At 41.1% G+C, this 19442-nt stretch overlaps 1 protein-coding gene across 4 annotated transcripts in view; it reads left to right on the forward strand.

Moving 5' to 3' along the window:
• FOXN3 (forkhead box N3) overlaps positions 1-19442 on the forward strand; it is a 526444-nt gene that overhangs the window by 488667 nt on the left and 18335 nt on the right. For 3 of the 4 annotated variants that reach the window (XM_043981748.1, XM_043981750.1, XM_043981749.1), the window contains 2 exons: positions 4716-4781; positions 18353-18458. In XM_043981748.1, the coding sequence (XP_043837683.1) occupies positions 4716-4781; positions 18353-18458 (172 nt within the window). The remainder of the gene's footprint in view (positions 1-4715; positions 4782-18352; positions 18459-19442) is intronic. The other variant, XM_043981751.1, reaches the window with a different exon arrangement.

The following is a 19442-nucleotide window of genomic DNA, read 5'->3' on the forward strand; positions in this document are numbered from 1 at the left end:
TGATTTGTTGTTGGTGGTTTTTTAAGCCCTCCATCACCACCTTATACTGAGTAAGAATCTCTGATTATGTCAAGAGGGCATAATTATACATGAAAGGATAGGACAAGTTTGCTTATCATCTCTTCTTGATGGACAAAATATTTGTTTGCTCCATTTCTTCAGAGCAGAAAGGTTTTTAGTTTGGCAGAGGGAATAGTGTATTTTTTTAGACATTAACGGTCACTTTGTTAAAGCACCTACTCTGTCTTGGATCTCCCTATCTCCATGTCCCATATAGTAGATTTTTTTATTTCACAAATTAGGGTCCAAGTTACGGCTTTTTAAAATGTCTCGAATCACATCAGTTATGACGAAATCATAGTACTTGGCCACTGAACTCAGCATGGCCACTTTCTCTCTTGTCTCCATGGATGAGAACATCTCCAATTTTTGCCATGTAAAGGATAACATCATCTCCCGTGGTGAATCCCATCTCCCATTTACTACTTCATTCCCTCTGCTAATCATCTCCTGTATCTCTCTTCCTCTTTTAATGACCTGTCAATTAACACTTAATGGGAGAAAGTAGAACTCAAAGCTAGTGGCATGTCCTTTTAACTCAATGTATATATCCCTTTGTCTTTCTTGTCAGTTTAAGACTTCATCTCTGGCTGTTTCAGTCTTGCTGGTTTGGATTGATGTCAAAAGTAATGCCACCTGAATTCAAACCCTTACTCTGATACCTACCAATTGTGTGACCATGGGCAAACCATTAAACTTTGAGCCTAACAATTCCTCAACTGTTACATGGTGGTTACCACAGAGGAGTGTTAAGCACTTTGCAAAACCTTAAATACCCAATAAAGGTGAGTCAAGTTGTTATATATTAATAGCTAATGATACCAAGCACCATGTGACAAGTGACACGAGTGGTACAATTGAGAATTATTTTTGAGTTCAGAGAGCATTGTGGACTACCAAGTCAAGGCAGGCTTCTTTCATAATGAAGAATGGGTGAGGGGCAGCTAGGTGGCACAGTGGATAGAGCACCAGCTCTGGAGTCAGGAGTACCTGAGTTCAAATCTGGCCTCAGACACTTAACACTTAGTAGCTGTGTGACCCTGGGCAAGTCACTTAACCCCAAATGCCTCACTTAAGAAAAAAATTTTTTTAATGAAAATAAATAAAATAAAAAAACATAATGAAGGATGGGTGAGATTCAGATAGGGAAAGAAAAGTGAGGGGCAGTTAGGTGGCACAGTGGATAAAGCACCAGCCCTGGATTCAGGAGGACCTGAGTTCAAATCGGGCCTTAGACACTTGACACTTACTAGCTGTGTGACCCTGGTCAAGTCACATAACCCTCATTGCCCCAAAAGAAAGACAAGAAAAGTGAGAAGGATACTTAATCATTTACTTCTTCATAGAGCACTATGGAAGGGAACAGCAAGTAGACTTGTTTGGCCAAAGGTCAAGATTTGATCAGGGGTAAAATTGGAAAGTAAAAGGGGGAAAAAAATTATTTCTGCCCTCTAAGAACTGAAACGGAAAGAAGCAGCCATCACAAATACACATGGATAGTTTTAGCAAACTGAGGATAGAGTAGAAAAGTCTGAGGTGTTTTGCTAACTTAGGAGAGGTACCAAGCTAGCTAATAAAATTTGTTTCTCTCAAAGCCTTATAAGAAATGAAAGGGATTTGACAGACCAATAGGAATTAAACAAAGTGGCCAATGAGTTAAGTGTGTTAGAAAGCTTAAGTGATAGGCCAGAAGACTTAGATTTAGAACAAAGGCCCACTGAAGTCTGCAGTGTAGGTGTCTGGTGCTAAAAAGTTAGCCATTATGATGATGGTGGTGGTGGTAGTGGTAGCGGTAGCAGTAGCAGCAGCAGCAGCAGCAGCTAGCATTTCTGTAGCACTTAAAAGTTTACAAAGTACTTTACAAATATCTCATTTTATCCACATAGCAGATCTGGGAGGTGCTCTTACTGTATCTCCATTTTGTAGAATGTGACTCTAGAAAGGAAATGCATAACCACAAAGCAACTTTTAACATTTAGAAAATATTTGGTTCATGACTTTAAATTTCTCTTGTCTTTTTTTAAGTGTAGGGTAGGCCTCATTATAATCATTGCACTAACCAATTAGAAAAAAATTAAGACACCACTCGCCCCACCTCAGAAAAGGGTTGTTACTTGCTGTTGTAGTTTTCATTTAGCCCTCTGGCTGTGTGAATTGGTTTAATATTGTAAAATACATACTAAGTTCACTGAGTCCACCTTTTCAGAGCTTAAGTGCATCACCTCCAAAGCCAAACAGAGCAAAACTCTGCATTGATTCCACCATTGTTGTCAAGGCTCCTGAATTCCCTTGCTTCATAAAACTATAAAGGGTTTGATCCTCTGGGTTTGTGCTGCCCAAGCTTCAGTCCATGGAGGGTAGAGAAATGGGACTCACTGGAAATCATGTGAATGATGAGATAATGAAAAGCTTGGTTATCTATACTCAGACTAGAAACTGAAGGGGATTGTTTCATTTGTTGTGAGTCCTTTTGAGTGTGAATGATTGTGTATTCTTCTTTCCTTAGCTTTTCTTCTTTTTTCATATTAAAATATCTACCTTCCCCAATGCTTTCCAGTGTCCTACTCTGCCTCTTCTTCTGAAGGAAAAGAGAAATATTTCACCTACATTTTCTTGAAAACTCCATTTTTAAAAAAAAGATCTCTAGCCACATTCTTGGATTCCATTTGTTCTTCTTGTAATGACTCTGAAGTTGAGCACTCTGGATAACTAATTTGAAACCACCAGGGTAGGCACCCACGAATTTACTTGACCATTCTCCAGTGATGACACAAGAACTTGATGAGAAGAGAAAAAAATCATTTTAGTAGCTACTACCACAAAAAGGGACAAACAGGGGAAAGTGGTTTTAGGCTATTTGGTATGTGAGAAGAAAAAAAAAATCTCTTGCTAATATGCTGTAACTTATGGATCCATTCTTTACACCTCCCAGAAGGCTAATATGAAGTTGAGTTTACAAAATTCCACTTCAGAAGTACTCTAGCAAATCTTCACAAGACCATGGGAAAATCCTCAGTTCAACACCTGTTGATCTCTGTGTTGGGCACCTGTGCAAGTAGGAAACATACTTGTAATGGCAAGGGTCCTGGGATCGCTGTTACAGATCAGTTTTTAGTTAATCAGTCAAGAATTATTTGTTGAGCATCTACCAGGTTCTAAGCACCATGAGAAGGCTGTTTCAGGAATTCAATAATATAGGTTGCTGAACAAGTTGTTTTACCTGTTTCTTGTAAGATGTATTCATTAAAGTAAGCCCTCACTCCATTAGGAATTGTGTGTAAGTGGCCTCCCGTAGGCAAAAAAAAAAAAAGTACTTCAAAGTACAGTTAGTTTACCTTGGGGGGAGGGGGGAGGACAATGTCCTTTATAGCCAGCGTAATGCACATTATTAATAGCTTGTGGGGTTTTCTACTGGATCACATTATCCCCCTGGAAATTAAACAGCATATCTAAAGCATGAAAAATGTACTTTTTTTAAACAGTAAAAAGTAATTTTCCAACATAATACCCCAAATAAAGTGCCATGGAGCTATTCACAGTAAATTGAATTTTTTGGTATGTAATCTAGTACAAAAACTGACAAATAACAATCCCCCCCACCCCCCAAATCATTAGTCATTCAGTTTGGAGGCACAGAGGCGGTAATCTGCAAGGGCAGGCATTTTGATGTCGGCTTCAATTGCACACTTCATTTATTTGGACAGGGTACAGGCGGCGGCTCCTGTCACGGGGCATCACTGCACTATTAGCAAGTTTCGCCCCAGGGCAGCTGGGACACTGTGCTGGGGCAGATGTTCTTTTCAGTGTATTCAGTGGCCATTCTTGAGGGTTGTTTACTGTTGCCATGGTGACCTTTATTTCCATAGCAGCGGCCTCTGCTGCTTCTCAGAGGAAAGTGAATTTAGTTATAAAAGGATAATATTTTTCTCTGTCTCTATAACCTGCCATCTGCCAACTGGCGGATCAGTATGGATTCAGAAACCTATTAAGAATAACGGCAGTGATGTGATGACTTCTTTCTTTTTTTCTCTTATTAAAGAGCAGCAATAGATTTTGAAGCAAGTGATGGTGCCCTCAAGAAGGGACCTTTATATTTCCCCAAAATATCTAGAGGCTCTGCTACCGCTATGCACGCACAGTCTCAGAAGTGACCATTTAAATCCTGCTGATGAATAGAAATGACCAAATGTCATGTTTGTATCTCCCCAGATGCAGGTGTGCTTAATTTTTTTTCCCTGAGCTACAAGAAAGTGGCTAGACCTTGTTTTTGTTTTTGTTTTTGTTTTGTTTTTTTCCAGGGAAGAAGGGGGGTGCCAGGCAAGTGGCACAGATTACTTCTCAGGAAAATACAATGCAAGCTAGGAAATGAATGCAGTGAAAAGGAGCCCTCTTTGCCCAAGCAGAGGTCCCGTTTTTAATGTCTTTTTAATTAAAGCCTAGGGACATGTCCTTTGAGTCTTACTCGAGAACAGCCTTTTTCCATCCCCAGATGCAAAAGAGAAAAAAAGGGAGAAGGAGGACACCCTTGGGATATCTCCTCTATTTCCTAATTCTTTTCACTGTTTCATTCAGTAAACAATAACTTACAGGGGGAAAACACACACACACAAATTGGCCCCGTTGTAAATAATGTATTTATTGGTTGATTTTTCCAGATCCTGACATTGATGCTGCCACTGCCATGATGCTTTTGAATACTCCCCCTGAGATACAAGCAGGTTGTGAGTAGATATTTCTATAGCATACAGCACCATAGACTTGTCAACTTAACCTTCTCATTTATGTGCCAGACCATAGGAGAAACTAATGCCAAGAAAACCAACTTCCCATGAAGACTTCTTTCTTTCTAAAATGCATAGGCAAATGGACTTGCTTTCATTTACGTGTACGTATGCATACATCTGTATGATGTTAAGGCTTGAGGAAGAGCTCCATGCTTACCAGTCAATGTGGGGGAAAGTGAAATAGACCATCTGATGAACTGTTGAGTATTTCTTTCTCCTGAAAGAAAAATCCTAGGAGTATGGGGCTCTGATCAGAGAGACTACCTGGGGGTGGATGAACAATATTGGACATGAGCCCTAGGAAATACATGCTCTTAGAAGCCTCCTTCTTGCCAGGACCAGTGTGACTCTTCCTTTCTTCCAGCAGCAGGTTTTTGGGGATACGGTAGAGAGCATTCCAGGGAAGAGAATCACTTGCCTTTGACCACAGGGGTCAATAAGCAACCTCGAATAGACACCCTGATGTACTCTTCCTGGGCTTTGGGGGGGTTGCCAAGTGCATCCTCTCTCCATCCCTTCCTGATTATGAAAAATTGGGACATTGGGGCTATCTCCCAGCAACACTGTTCCTTTGTTCAGTCCTTCTTGTCTCTTTAGAAATACCAGGTCTTGGCTACTTTCTTTTTAATGAAAATTTCTTCCTGTGATTCTTTCCCAGTTTTCCTGGCACTATCCAGTGGGGCTAGGATAGATCTTGCTCATTAGGCTTGTGAAGAGATCTCTATGGATCAGATCTGTGGTCCCAGGAAGATCTTCTGACCTCTGAGTGAAGAATTATGCTAATTAAACAAAGCTTCATTGGATCCTGGAAAATCATCCTTCATGAGACTGGTCCTTCCTTGCCTGCTCTCCAAACTCAATTTCAGGGGACAGGAGGCCAGCCACTTTCTCCTCAACTCATAGTCAGCACAAGTAATATTATAACATGTACAACTTCACTTTAAAAAGAAAAACAACATTCAAAGCTGGGAAGTCCATTTAAAGAAAAAAATAACAGATTCAAAATTAAGAGCATTGTGCATCTCCAGCACACTGCCTCTGGTACAACTGGCCTACCAAGAGCTCTTCTTTTGAAAGTGTTGGCTTTTGTCAGACTGCACTGGCCAACCTGCATTCCTGTACAATTGGCTGGGAGGGAGCGGGACTTGAATGTTTCAGTGGCCTGTTGGTCTGAAGAATGTGGAGACTACTGGATTGCAAGCAAGTCTTCATCTTGGGAAATACCCAAGTGTAATGCGTCTGGTTAACCGAGGTGTACTGGACTTCCTTTACAACTTTCCCCTTCTCAGTCACCTTTCTTAGAAGTCATGTCCTTTGCCGTTTTAGGAAATTTGACTCAGTCATTTCTCTCCATTGCTTTTCAAAGGAACCTAGGAATTTCAAAATTTACCCAGGAGGTGTTACTACGCCTTGAAGTTAATGTTGTCCTTATCTTGTGATCTCCTCTTAAAGACACTCTGAGTTTTTCTTCTCGTTTCATTGTGCTGGCACTAGAGTCATAGCCAACTGCCCACAACATATCAACACATCCAATAAGCAGATACATGGGTAAGAAGGTAGACATTAGCCAACCCATCCTTCAGCCTGCACTTGAAATTAGGAAGAAATGGAGATTCTCCATCTAAAGGTTATGGTTAAAGACAAGTAAATCTCAAGGTTGTGGTTCAAATTATAGATACCATAGTGGCTTATAAATCCAGTTGCCTAACTTATTACATGATAAAGAAGGACTTGATCACAGCAATATAAAAAAAGACCTTTTCCATGACTTGTGTATGTTTGCTTGTGATCACAGCAGCAAAATTCCTTTTGAGAATCAAGCTGCTAAGGGGTGGTTTAAAGAAAGGGGAGGATGACCCTTTGGGTGTGACTGGGTTATTAATCTGTAACCAGGAACCTAGTGACTTTGATCACAAACCTTTATTATCGTATTTGTGAGAGAGAGAGAGGGGGGGGGGGCAGAAGGAAAGAAAGAAAGAAAGAAAGAAAGAAAGAAAGAAAGAAAGAAAGAAAGAAAGAAAGAAAGAAAGAAAGAAAGAAAGAAAGAAAGAAAGAAAGAAGGAAAGAAAGAAAGAAAGAAAGAAGGAAGGAAAGAAAGAAAGAAAGAAGGAAGGAAAGAAAGAAAGAAAGAAAGAAAGAAAGAAAGAAAGAAAGAAAGAAAGAAAGAACGAACGAACTAGGGAGAAGGATCTTGATTTGGCAAGGATAACCATGTGACATGTCAGTTGTTTTCAAATATCCACATCATAATAGCTAAATGAGGTTCAATTCTTCTGACTGCTGGCTCTTCCTGTTTCGCTACTATTGCCCAGAAAGCTGTGGACTGTGAAGAGCATGCTTTTACATTGTCTCCCTGGCCTTGTTAGTTGCAAAAGGGTAAGCGTTTCAAACAAACAAACAAACAAAAACCTCATGTTCCCTTTTGAAACTCTTTAGACTCACTACTATTCAGCTTCTCCTTACTGTTGGCCATTCAGGTACACATCTCCTGTAAAACCTATACTTCCTGTGTGATGAAAGCCTAGGGAGAAGACTGAGCCATTATCTGGAAGGATGGAAATATAGACACCTTAGTAGTGAATCTGTAAGTCTTTCTAGGGGGAGTCCTAGGAGAGGGCTCTGGGCAACAAGAGGCTGATAAGCACAGAGACAACATGATTTAGTGAATAAGGATGATGAAAGCTAGCATTTATGTAGTGCCTCCTATGTGCCAGGCTAAGCACCTTACAAACATATTTGATCCTCACAACAACCCTAGGAAGTAGGTGCTATTCTTATCCCCATTTAACATTTGAGGAAACTGAGACAAATAGAGGTTAAATAACGTAACCAAGGTCACACAGCTAGTAGGTATCTTCTGCTAGATTTGAACTTGGGTCTTCCTGACTCTAAGCCCAGCTCTCTATCCACTGCTGCACCTACCTGTGTAATGAAAAGAATATTGGACCAAGAGTCAAGAGAGTCCTGCTTCTAATACTTAATAGTAGTATGACAGCTCTGCCTCACATAAATCCAATTCACTTGCAATTCAAAACAGCACCCTCCTGGTGTCGTTGATCCTCTTTCAGATTAGAGATTGAACAACAATGACAATGTGACCATAGCAAGTCACTTAATCTCTCTGGGCCTCAACTTTCCTTATCTGTAGAGTGGAGATAATAATAAAATAATACCTCACATAATTGTCATAAGAATTAGATGAGAAAGTTCTTTGAAAACCTTTAAGTGTTAACATAGATGTCAGCTCCTATTATGAGCAGCATCAAAGGTTAGTTAGCCTCCTGTTATCAATTATCTTCCCCACCTCCCTTCCCAAGTAATATTCCTAAGGATGGAAACAGGGATGGCCTAAAGTTCAGATTGTAAGCAGCCCCTCACTTCATGCCCAAAGATTAGTCAAGCACTAGATCATTCATCTTCAGACAAACGGGAGGGGCCCCAGCAGAGATTATGGATGGCCAACCACATTTGACCTGTGTCCTTAATTGGCTGTTGACTGCTCCTCCCTTCACTTACCCCCACCACCCCCATTCTAAATATTAAAGCATACTTTCTTATAAGGACCTGAATCAATTTGAAGGAGAAACATAGAAATGTTGTTAGTAAATAATAACAACACAGGCTGACTATAGCCTTCAGTGAATAAATTGAGTGACATATCAACCAATCCACAAGTACTTATATGTGCAGGGTATTGTAATAGGAGGTTAGAAGTAGAAATAATGCATACTCCCTGCTCAAGGAGCAAGTCTAGTAGGCAAAATGACATCAAGATATATTACAAAAGAGAACATGATTAATGGATGGAAGTAGTACAAGGAAGGTATTATGAGAGTTCCAAGGAGAAAAGATCATTTTCATTTGAAGGAGAGAGTTTCATGGAAGAAATAGCATTTGAGGTAGGCCTTGAGAGATAGAAAGGATTTCAACAAGTAGAAGACTGTTTGAAGGAAAGGGGGTAGATTTCCAGTATAGAGAACATGCAAAGGTGCAGAGGCAGGAAACCTTCAAGTGTTTTCCCACAACAGCAAGTTTGTTAGAAGAAAGACAGACTAAGGATGTATAATCTTTTTTTTTAAATAATAATTATTTTTAAAGAATGTGCTTCTCTATGGAAGCCACTATATAATTGTAAAGGTGTTCTTTTCAAGTCTCAAAAAATTCAATTATGTAAAATCACTCTCTCTCTTCTCTTGAGAAATATGACCTGTAAAACGGATGCTCAAGTAACTCTTAACCTTTGATTTTCCCAATGAAACGTGTGTGTACAATAGTGATTTTTTTGGTTTGTTTCTCCCCCCCCCCACTTACCCAAGAAAAGCCGGTTGGAAGATAATGCCTGAGTAACTGATTGGTCCAGCTAATGACCACATGGTAGGAAAAGCAACCAATGACTTTAGTTATGGATGTGCATATAATCAGGTGTATGGGAATGTTTCTCAGTAGACAGATACATTTCATTGTCTATTAGAAGACCTTGCTACTCATGGATGGTGCTATTCTTGTGGGTTGAGTGTGGTTAGAAAAAAAAAGCAAAGAAGCCAGAAGCTCTTGACACGTCAAGTTATCCTGGATCCTCTCCTCTGGTTCACAGCTGTGACCAGGCTACTGTTTACAAGGCCTCCTTTAGTAGTACGGAGCAACTGCCTTCTTGAACTGCCCTTACTCAAATCAGAGCTCCCTAACCTGATCCGCCGCCTCCTTTTCCTAGCAATTAATGGCTGTCGCACCCCTGCCTGAAAGGCCTCGCTTTTGCAGGTCATTCTTGCCAGTCACCCCACTTGAGCTCTCCCATCCTGCAGCTCCTTAAATCTCTTCCCCCCCACATCCACACCTGCCATGTAACTCAGTTCCATTGAGTTGGCTGTCGCAAGCAGAGCTTCAGTAGCAGTGAACTTGGCAGGACTCCAGGGTCCTGTCAGGGAGCCAGTCTTAACCATTTGAAGTTTCATAGACCTCAAGAAGGAGCGATTAGCACAGCTTCTTGAAGCTAGGTAGGAAGTCTGTATGCAGCCAGTCAAGAGGCATAGCTATTTTGGAGGTTAGAAGGTTGCCATTGTTTTATGGGATCACATTAATCTGGAAACCTTCCTGTGTGGGCCCCATGTTTTCTCGCTCTCCTGAAGAGTATCCTGGCTCTTTTGCCTGCTGGTGCATTGTTACTGGGCCTGCTGCCTGAGGAGCTGAATTATTGCTGATCACTTTTCATAAGTGTGTGCTTCAAGGGCCTCTCTGTGATTATCATCAGCCCTACCAAGGGAGACAGGTCACAACCCATCCACATCTTCCCATCCTGTGCACCCTCTTGACCATCTTCTCCCATAAATTCTTCGTAAGGGATCTACCCCACGTGCCAGCAATATCTTTGTAATGGAAATCTAAGACTGTGCATGAGTTCTTCAGGTGCATAGTTTACTAGTGACCTCAGGGTTGGTTTGTAAGATTGAGACAGTCCAGAGGTACAGGGTCTGTTCTACAAAACAGCCTCTACTGCTTTGAGGAAGAGAATTCCTGCCTGGCTAATCTTTAGGACTTGTGGTTAATGTTGCAGTCCAACACTGTGTTCCCCAAACCCTGTTCTACCAGAATTTCAATATCATGTGTGGTATAAATGAGGAGTCTATGAGAAAATTTTAAGGTTATGCTGTTTCCCCCCTCCAACATATTAAATTCAAATTTATGCGTTCATCAACAATGCATGCATATCTGCATCTGTTTTCCAGCATAAAAATAAATTTTATTTCTCTCCTTTTGCTCCTAAATTCTCCTGACCTGAGCATTAATAGAATCATAAGATTTTAGAACTGTGAGGAACTTTAGATATCATCAGGTCTCACCCTCTCATGTTAGAAATGAGGAAATTCGGGCCTGGTTGAAGGGGAAGTAATTGATTTACTCATAGTCGCAGAACCTCCAGACCAGGTCTTCCAAGGCCAATCCCAGTGTTTTGTTTTGGTTTTGTCCCCCACCACTTTGTACTTCCCTCTTCTAACCAGGAGGAGATATTTCCACATTTCCAGACGGCTCTAGTCCTGCATTTGAGGGTTCTGCCATTATATTTCAAGCATTGTGCTATCCTATGGCCAAATTATTTTGAGAAATGCTGAGGCAGAAAAATTTTTCAAAAGATTAGAGGTGCCACCTTCAAGGTTTGAGCTCTGTAGTGCTTTTCTGGCAGGGTGTGAATTATCCTTAACCCCAACTGAAGTATTAGGAAGTCAGGAGAGACCAAATCACCATTACTCATTTATATCACCTGTAAAGTCTTAGCATGTATTAATTATAGTTCACGTCCCTGTGGCATTTTAAGGCTGACAGAGTGCTTCCTTAGCCTCACAACAACACCCTGGGGGAAGGCTTTGTAGATCCATCATGCCCACTTTTACAGGTGAGGAAACTGAGCCTTAGAAAAGAGAAATAACATGACAGACAACCACCACCACCACCACATCACCAAATTTTCAGATTATAGAGCAGGGTTTTGGAACCAGGTCCCTTAGAATCTAAGTTCAATGCTCCTTTTCAAAAACCAGAAATCCTTTGCTTACTCTCCTTCATTGGAAGTGGCCAGAGACAAGCCCATAGATAATGAAGCGAGTTACCCAGAGTCACCTAAGTGTGGTCATCTTGCCAGCCTATGAAATCAGATGCCCCAAACAGAGAGGAGGAGGGGGGCAAGGTCAGAAATAGCAGGCCTCCCCGGCAACACGGAGGCTTTTGGCCTGGAACTGAGGAACTCCATCGTCTGTGCCAGCGGGAGGAGAAGGAAGGGCATCCTGGAAACAGTGTGTTCTCTCTCCCTCTCCCTCCTCTTCCAAAGAAGCAGGTGGGAGGACCAACTTGAGGAAAAGGAAGGATTAGCGGAATCACCTGCTGCTCAACTTATGGCTTCTATTAGTGCTAGCCAGGGCTTTCCTCCAAAGGCCCCAGTGGGAGCACTGAACTGCATTTAGTAGCTGAGGCAATCAAGGTGGCTCAGCACCGAGACAGATGCTGAGGTAGGTAGTGGGAAAGGTCTTCCAACTCCAAAATTTCTCCCCCCCCCCTTTTTTTAATTTACTCCAGAGCATGTTGTCATTTTTTAAAACCAGATGTAGTCGAAGAGTTTTTGTTTATGCATGGTGATCTTAGGTTATTAATTGAACTTCTGTCTGCTGAGTTTTTATCCTGGAAAAGATAGAGATTTCTTATATAGTCCTATCATTAGGATATGGTTGGCAGGCAGTGTGTTAGGAGAAGAATGTGCTGATGCCCTTGACATCATTTCATTCCTGAATGAAACTCGAAGGCTTTGAGTAGCTTGGCCTTCCCAGCTGTAGACATCAATGGTACAGTCTCCTAAGAATGTGCAAAATTTGGGCTGCATAGTGCTTCAGTAGATAAGAGTGTGGGGCCTTAAATGAAGAAGGCCTTAGTTTAAATCCTACCTCAGCCGCTTCCTAGCTTTGTGACCTAGGCCAAGTCACTGAACCTCTGTCTTGCCTCGGTTTTCTTCGCTATAAAATGGGAAAGATAACGGCACTTACCTTCCTAGCCCTGAGTTGTGAGGATCAAATGAGGTGTTTGTGAAGCACTTAAACACAGCGCCTGGCACATAGTAGGGCTTAAGAAGTGCTTGTTTCCTTCCTTCCAGTTTCCAGTGACACCTGCTAATCCATAATGAAGAATTCTGCTGTGAACAAATAGTTTGTTTCTCTGCTCTAATGGCTCATATGTTTATCTGCCGATAAGCCAACCAAACACTTTCCTCACCATGACCCCTGTGAAGTAGGTAGAGCCAGTAATAGCTCCATTTTATGGATGAGAAGACCAAGGCTCAGAGATGGCAAGACAGCTTCTCCATAGTCTCCCAACTAGTGAATGCTGGAGCCAGCATTTGAACTCATCCTCATTCCCTCGCACCCAGTCAAGTGCATGTCTACTTGACCATACTGTGTTTTAATGACTAGAATGTGGAATCCTGGCTCTCTCCTTTTGTCCCCTTCTCTTTGACAAAATTGGAATGTTTCTCTGGGAAATTTTTAGATTTCCGTTGCATGAATGGTGAAGGAGAACAAGGTAGAGGTGAGGGTAGAGAAAATGCCGGTGACATAATGCCATAAATTTACTTAAACAGTCCTGAATAGAAAAGCTTATTACTGAAAGAAGTAATGGTACCTTTGAGTCACTTTGGGGTAATTCATATTTTAGAAGCTTAGTTTAAACCAATGACAAAAGAAAAGGAAAAAAAACACAAGAGAGAAAGAAGAAACAGTTAAGTGGATATTGTTGACTTACAGCAACCTGCAGATTACCAAAGACATACTTATTTTCTATCTGTACATGAACAGCTTTGAAAATGAAAGGTTCTGAGTGGCAGCTAGGTGTCGCAGTGGATAAAACACTGGCCCTGGATTCAGGAGGACCTGAGTCCAAATCCAGCCTCAGACACTTGACACTTACTAGCTGTGTGACCCTGGGCAAGTCACTTAACCCTCATTGACCTGCAAAAAAAGAAAAGAAAAGAAAAGAAAAGGTCCTGATAAAATACCAAAGTAGGAAGAAATTAGGGGCTATGGTTGCATTTCATCTGTTGTTGTTGGGTCATTTTTTAGTCATATCCAATTCTCCATAACCCTATTTTGGAGTTTTCTTGGCAAGAATATGGGAGTGATTTGCCATTTTCTTCTCCAGCTCACTTTACAGATGAGGAACTGAAGCAAACAGGGTTAAGTGACTTGCCCAGGGTCACACAGCTAGTAAGTGTCTGAGGCCAGATTTGAACTCAGGAAGATGAGTCTTCCTGATTCCAAGCCCAGTGCTCTATCCACTATGCCACTGAGCTGCCCTGCATTTCATCTGATATTGTTCAAAGGGGCTTAGTGGGACGAACCCAGGTTTGGGAGCCAGAAGTCCTAGGAAATGCAAAGAATTGCTTGGAAAAACCCTAATTTAGTAAGAGAGATTTAGCCATTGATGGTCCTTTTGAAGTGAATACGTTTCATCCATCAGAATGATGCTTTCATGAGTTAATTTCATGTTGCAGATAATGATTCCTTCTCTTCCTCCTGCCCCCCCCCCAAAACCTATAACTTGATAGATTACAGGAACTTTTCCCCAAAACCTTCCACCCCATCCCTTACCTGGCTTAACTGCTAGCTGATAGAAATCAAAATAACTAAAGCCATTGTTCTTTTCTCTTGGTTTGCCACAGTGGGGATGGGAACATGTAACTTTCTACAAAACTGGGGCACTGTGCAAAACCACTTTTCTTAGAACTGAGATGGGGTTGGCTTGACAATGAGCAATTTATTGGTCATGTGGAAAATAAAGGCCTTGGGAGCTTAGAAGGTATCAGGAAACTATATTTAAAGTTCGTTGCCTTGTATTTGCTCCTTGCAGCCAGTGGTGCAGTGGGTGGCCTGCTGGTTCTGGAGTCAGGAAGACCTGAGTTCAAATCTGGACTCAGACACTTCCTAATTGTGTCACCCTGGGCAAATTATTTAACCTCTCTCTGCATGTCTCCTCAACTGCAAAATAAGGATAATAACAGCACTTACCTCTCAGGGTTATTGTGATGATCAAATGAGATAATATCTGTAAAGGGCTTAGCATAGTGCCTGATACACAGCAGACACTAGATAAGTGCTTATTTTCTTTTTCCCATAAGGAAGTATATCCAGATAGTCTCATTTTGATGAGCTTTGAGGTATGTAGATGCACCAAGTGACTCTCGGAGTTGAACTGTTCAACTCAGGTTTATAGAGCAAAAGTTAATGTGCCTCTCCCTCCTCTGAAACAAGTATATGACAGAGTCCCCACCTTCATGAAACCCCCAGTTTTGTTGAGGAGATGTCTGTTTCATGTGAAACAATATAAATCCAAATAGAATTAGCTGTCCCAGATCCATGGCACTAAAAGTGTTGGAGAAGAAATCACATGAGGAAGCACGACATGGACATGCCTTTGGACCGTCTTGTCACTGGCTTTACCTTTTAATGTCTTTGATTCAGTTCAATTCAGTGAACACTTCAAGCAGGCTGCGTAGGACACTGTACTGGACATTGATGAAGATTCTCTAGTTTCTCTAGTATTTGTTTCTGAGTGTTTGAAATTAACAAACCCAGTGTGATATTTCCCCAGAAATGGCTGCGCTACCTTGAACATTATCATTGTGCATATGATGTGTTCTATCATGACTGTTGTAAGTAACCAGGGCACCATGTGTCCACCAGAATTGCTGAGTCTTTCTAGGATTTTCTTTCTGGGACCATTTTAGCTGCTTTTTTTGCTGTGCTGACTGGTGGAAGCGGAAATACTCTCTGACACTGTGTTTTTCCAGCTTTTAGGAAGATTCATATGTCTACTCCTATGACTTGTGGCCATCCTACATATTTGTTGCTGCTCAAAGGGATTTTATGTCTTGCTAGCTTTTCTACTGCAGGAGATCCACTTACCGTTAAAATCAAGGTTCATCTTTTAATATCCCTCATGAAGTATTTTTCATGTTTATCTTTTTATGCTTCTCTAGGGTCTTGTAACTTATTTTGAATTGCTTGAGTTCTTGTGGGTGGGGGGTGAGAATGGAGGGGGGAAGAGAAATAGGAACACAAAGTTTTTTTTAAAAAAATTGATGTTAATAAAAAAAATTAAAATAAAATAAAGGTTCATGAGGGCAGCTAGGTGGCGCAGTGGATAAAGCACCGGCCCTGGATTCAGGAGGACCTGAGTTCAAATTCGGCCTCAGATACTTGACACTAGCTGTGTGACCCTGGGCAAGTAACTTAACCCTAACTGCCCTGCCAAAAAAAAAAAAATTTAAATCATGGTTCACGAAAGATATACTTCCCCAAACCGCTGTTTTGTAGCATGACTGTGCAACTGAGTCCTGTTGTCTTGTCATCATGTGTTCTCATTCTACACCAGTTCACCCATGTCTGCCATAGAGATTATATGGTACTGGGTCAACTGCAAGACTTTTCTGGGCTAAGAACCATGAAATATATAGTTTATTGGATCAGGTCCATTTGGTGCTTGGCGTAAGAAAGACAATTGATAGAAAAAAGAAGTCTTTGGCTTACTTTTCCATGACTGAACTAGAGAGTACCTTAGAAGTAGCTTCAAACTAGATGCCAGATTGGGATACCTTGAGCATTGTTGTCTGGCTTATTGGAATTTAGTTCAATTCAACACACATTTTTCAAATTCCTTTATATGTGCAGGGCATGTTGCTAAGGTGATTGAGATGCAAAAAAAAAAAAAAAAGGACATTTTCTTCCTCCATAGCTTCCATGTTGTATAGTAGATACAACATAGATGCAAGCGAATTAACACTACAAAGGATATACAAAGAAGCAAAGTGAGAGAGTGCAAACACGTTTGAATAACTGGAAAGGTTCAGGAAAGACTTTCTCTCTGTAGGAGGAAGCACCAGAGCTGTGCTTTGCAGGAAACTAGGGATTCTACAAGAGGTAGGGCAGGGAAGGACTACATTTCAGGTAGGTGAAACTTGATGAACAAAGGCATAAAGTCCGGAGGTGAGCCATTGTGCATGGAGAACAGATAGCAGGATCAGTTTGACAAGAATAGAGAGTACATTGGGGCATCTAGGTGGCGCAGTGGATAGAGCACCGGCCCTGGAGTCAGGAGGACCTAAGTTCAAATCCGGGCTCAGACACTGGACATTTACTAGCTGTGTGACCCTGGGCAAGTCACTTAACCCCAGTTGCCTCACAACAAAAAGAATAGAGAGTACAAAAAGGAGGATCCAGATTATGGAGGGCTTTGAATGTCAGGCTGAGGACCTGTTATTTCATACTCAAGACAGGGCAGATTGAAGAATTTTGAGTAAGGGGTGACATGATTAGATCTATTCTTGAGGAATATTTCAGTTTGGTGACTGTCGAAAATGGATCAGAGGATAGAGATTTGAGTAAGGAAAATCAATTACAGGGCCTGGAAAAAGAATTGACTAAAAGTTTATATTGTCTTAGGCAGCATTCACACTTTAAATACACTTCCAATTTCCATCTAATGATTATTAGTAGACTGCCTACCTCTGAAGTTAACAGAAATTTAGATTTTATTTTTTAAAGATGTGAGCTGTGTCGTTTAGGTGAGATGTCACACAGTATGCCAGAATTCTCTGTTATTAAATCAGTTTCTTGATCTTGGTGCTTTGGCAGTCTGTCATCCTGAGTCAAATTGATACAAGAGACTTAAAGGGACTTCAGAAATCTCGTAGCCATTTCTCAATCATATTAGAAAATAGTTATGGTCTAATTTGCTGAAATCCCACAGGTGGTTGTAAATCCATGTTTTAACCTATAGCTTCAATCTCATTTAAGCCATTTGCCTGAGTTGGTAAGAAGGAACCGTATTAACTTTCCTCTTCCCTTGCCTAACAGGCAATGAATTGGCTAAAATGGAGGACAAAAAAGAGAACCCAACTACAATGATTATATCATTCGTTAATTTCTTATATCATTTATTTATTTTTGTTTCTTTTTGTAGGGCAATGAGGGTTAAGTGACTTGCTCAGGGTCACACAGCTAGTAAGTGTCAAGTGTCTGAGGCCAGATTTGAACTCAGGTCCTTCTGAATCCAGGGCCAGTGCTTTATCCACTGTACCACCTAGCTGCCCCCTATATCATTTATTTATAAAGCACTTTTCTCAGAACAACCTTGTGAGGTACAGAATACAAACATTATTATTCTCATTTTATAGATGAGGAAATCGGGGCCCAGAGTGGTTAAGCTACTTGTGCATCTCACAGCTAAAAAGCTGTCAGGTCAGAACTCAAAGTTGTCAAGTTGATCATTCCAGGTCTAATGTACCATTTGGGAGAGGCATGTTGAGGAAATTTTCCTGGAAGGAATTGAAGGGGCAAGGAAGTTAGTTGTCCAGAGCAACCCCCTGAGTGGTTTGGAAGCAAAAGCAAGGAGCTGCTTGATCCTAATCCTTAATCCCTTTAAAGTCTTTGAGGAGGAAAGGGAGTGTGCTGGAGGTATATCTGTAACATTCAATACAACCATCTTAGTCATTAAGATGCCAAAATGCTCATAGAGTCAGGTTTGTATGTTTCCACTCTTGGTCATGCTAGTTAAAAAGTGGAAGGGGGGGGGAGGGCAAATGTCACCTGTTACTGACCAAGGCTGGAGGATTCTATTTTAAAACCAGGAAATGCTCACTTCTAACTAACAGTATTCTCTGAGTGTGTCAGGCAAACATCATAACATTCAATTTTATTTCTTGACTGAAGTTTACCCAAAGATGAAAATTCTCTATTCAGTAAATTTCAATCACTAAAAGAAGAACAAAATCTGTCTCTCACTTATTTACTTATTTTTTGACCTAGGCAGCACTACCTTGGCTGAAGTTATCAATCTGAACTGGCTGGCTGAATCTACTTCTTAGAGCCTTCAACATTTTATTAAACCTTTGAACTAAAATCTTTACACTTGATTTCCTGCATTGTTTACAAAATATTGTACCATATAGATAATAGATATATTTTTTTCTTTTTCAGTCCCTCCAGGAGTAATACAAAATGGAGCCCGGGTTCTGAGTCGAGGCATGTTCCCTGGAGTTAGACCACTGCCAATCCACCCCATTGGAATGGCGGCTGCTGTGAGGTGAGTGATGGTGATGGTGGTGATACCTATAGGGCAAGTCAACAACACAGACTTAAAGACAGCTCTGATTTTTTTTTTCCACAGTGGGAATCCAGTTGCATGGGAGAAGAATAACCAACCAAATGGGTTTAAAAATCTAGCTGTGTTTTCTTAAGGGGTTAAAATAATTCTCGGTGTTTAGAATGAAAATACTTCTTGTGTGAGGAAGATTTATCCAGTGTGTTTTTCAGACAATCAGATCCTTCTAAGGGCTTCTAATCTTTTCAGTTAGAGAAACTAAAATATAGGGAGGTTAAACAAGTCCTACACACTTTCTCTGGGAATATGTAGAAGTGTAGGGGTCCTCCCCTCCCTCCCTCCAGCAAGGACTCTTCTTTTTTAGCATCTATAAAGGTCAGGTAATACTTTACACTGCCGCCATTCTTTTAGGACTCTGCTTCCGCTACTTGTGGCCTGTGTTTGTTCTCACAGGGCATCTTTTGACCAGTTGGAAAAAGCCCTTCTTGAAAATGTGAAAAGCAAGCTTGCTTTTGTGCGCATCCGGCTATTTGAGGGTTTCCATGCAGTTCAGAGTACCAATGGGTTTCACTGACTGCTGAAGTCTTCAGAAACCCACTGTTATACCCAGTTTTGCCATGGTGTAAATAATAATAGAGAGAAAGCTTGGCATAATGGTTAGAGAGCTCAGTAATCCATTAGGACCTGGGCTCAAGTCTCACTCTCACCTCTGAAAAGTACTAACTGTATGACCCTAGGGAAGTTATTTAACATCTCAGGGTCCTGGGCTCTTAAAGTTGCAGAAAAGGTGCCGGCTTGTGTTATTAAAGGGAGTTTGCTCACCTTCCTAAGAGCTCCCCATACCAATGAAATCACAAGATCTATCCCTCTAAATAACATGATTTTTGACAGAAGGGAAGAAAAGAGTAGAATGTGGAAAAGGAAAGAGGGGAATAGAGAGGAGGGAGAATGGGGAATGGAAAGCAA

Source organism: Dromiciops gliroides, chromosome 2 (assembly GCF_019393635.1).
Source record: "Dromiciops gliroides isolate mDroGli1 chromosome 2, mDroGli1.pri, whole genome shotgun sequence".
NCBI lineage: Eukaryota > Metazoa > Chordata > Mammalia > Microbiotheria > Microbiotheriidae > Dromiciops > Dromiciops gliroides.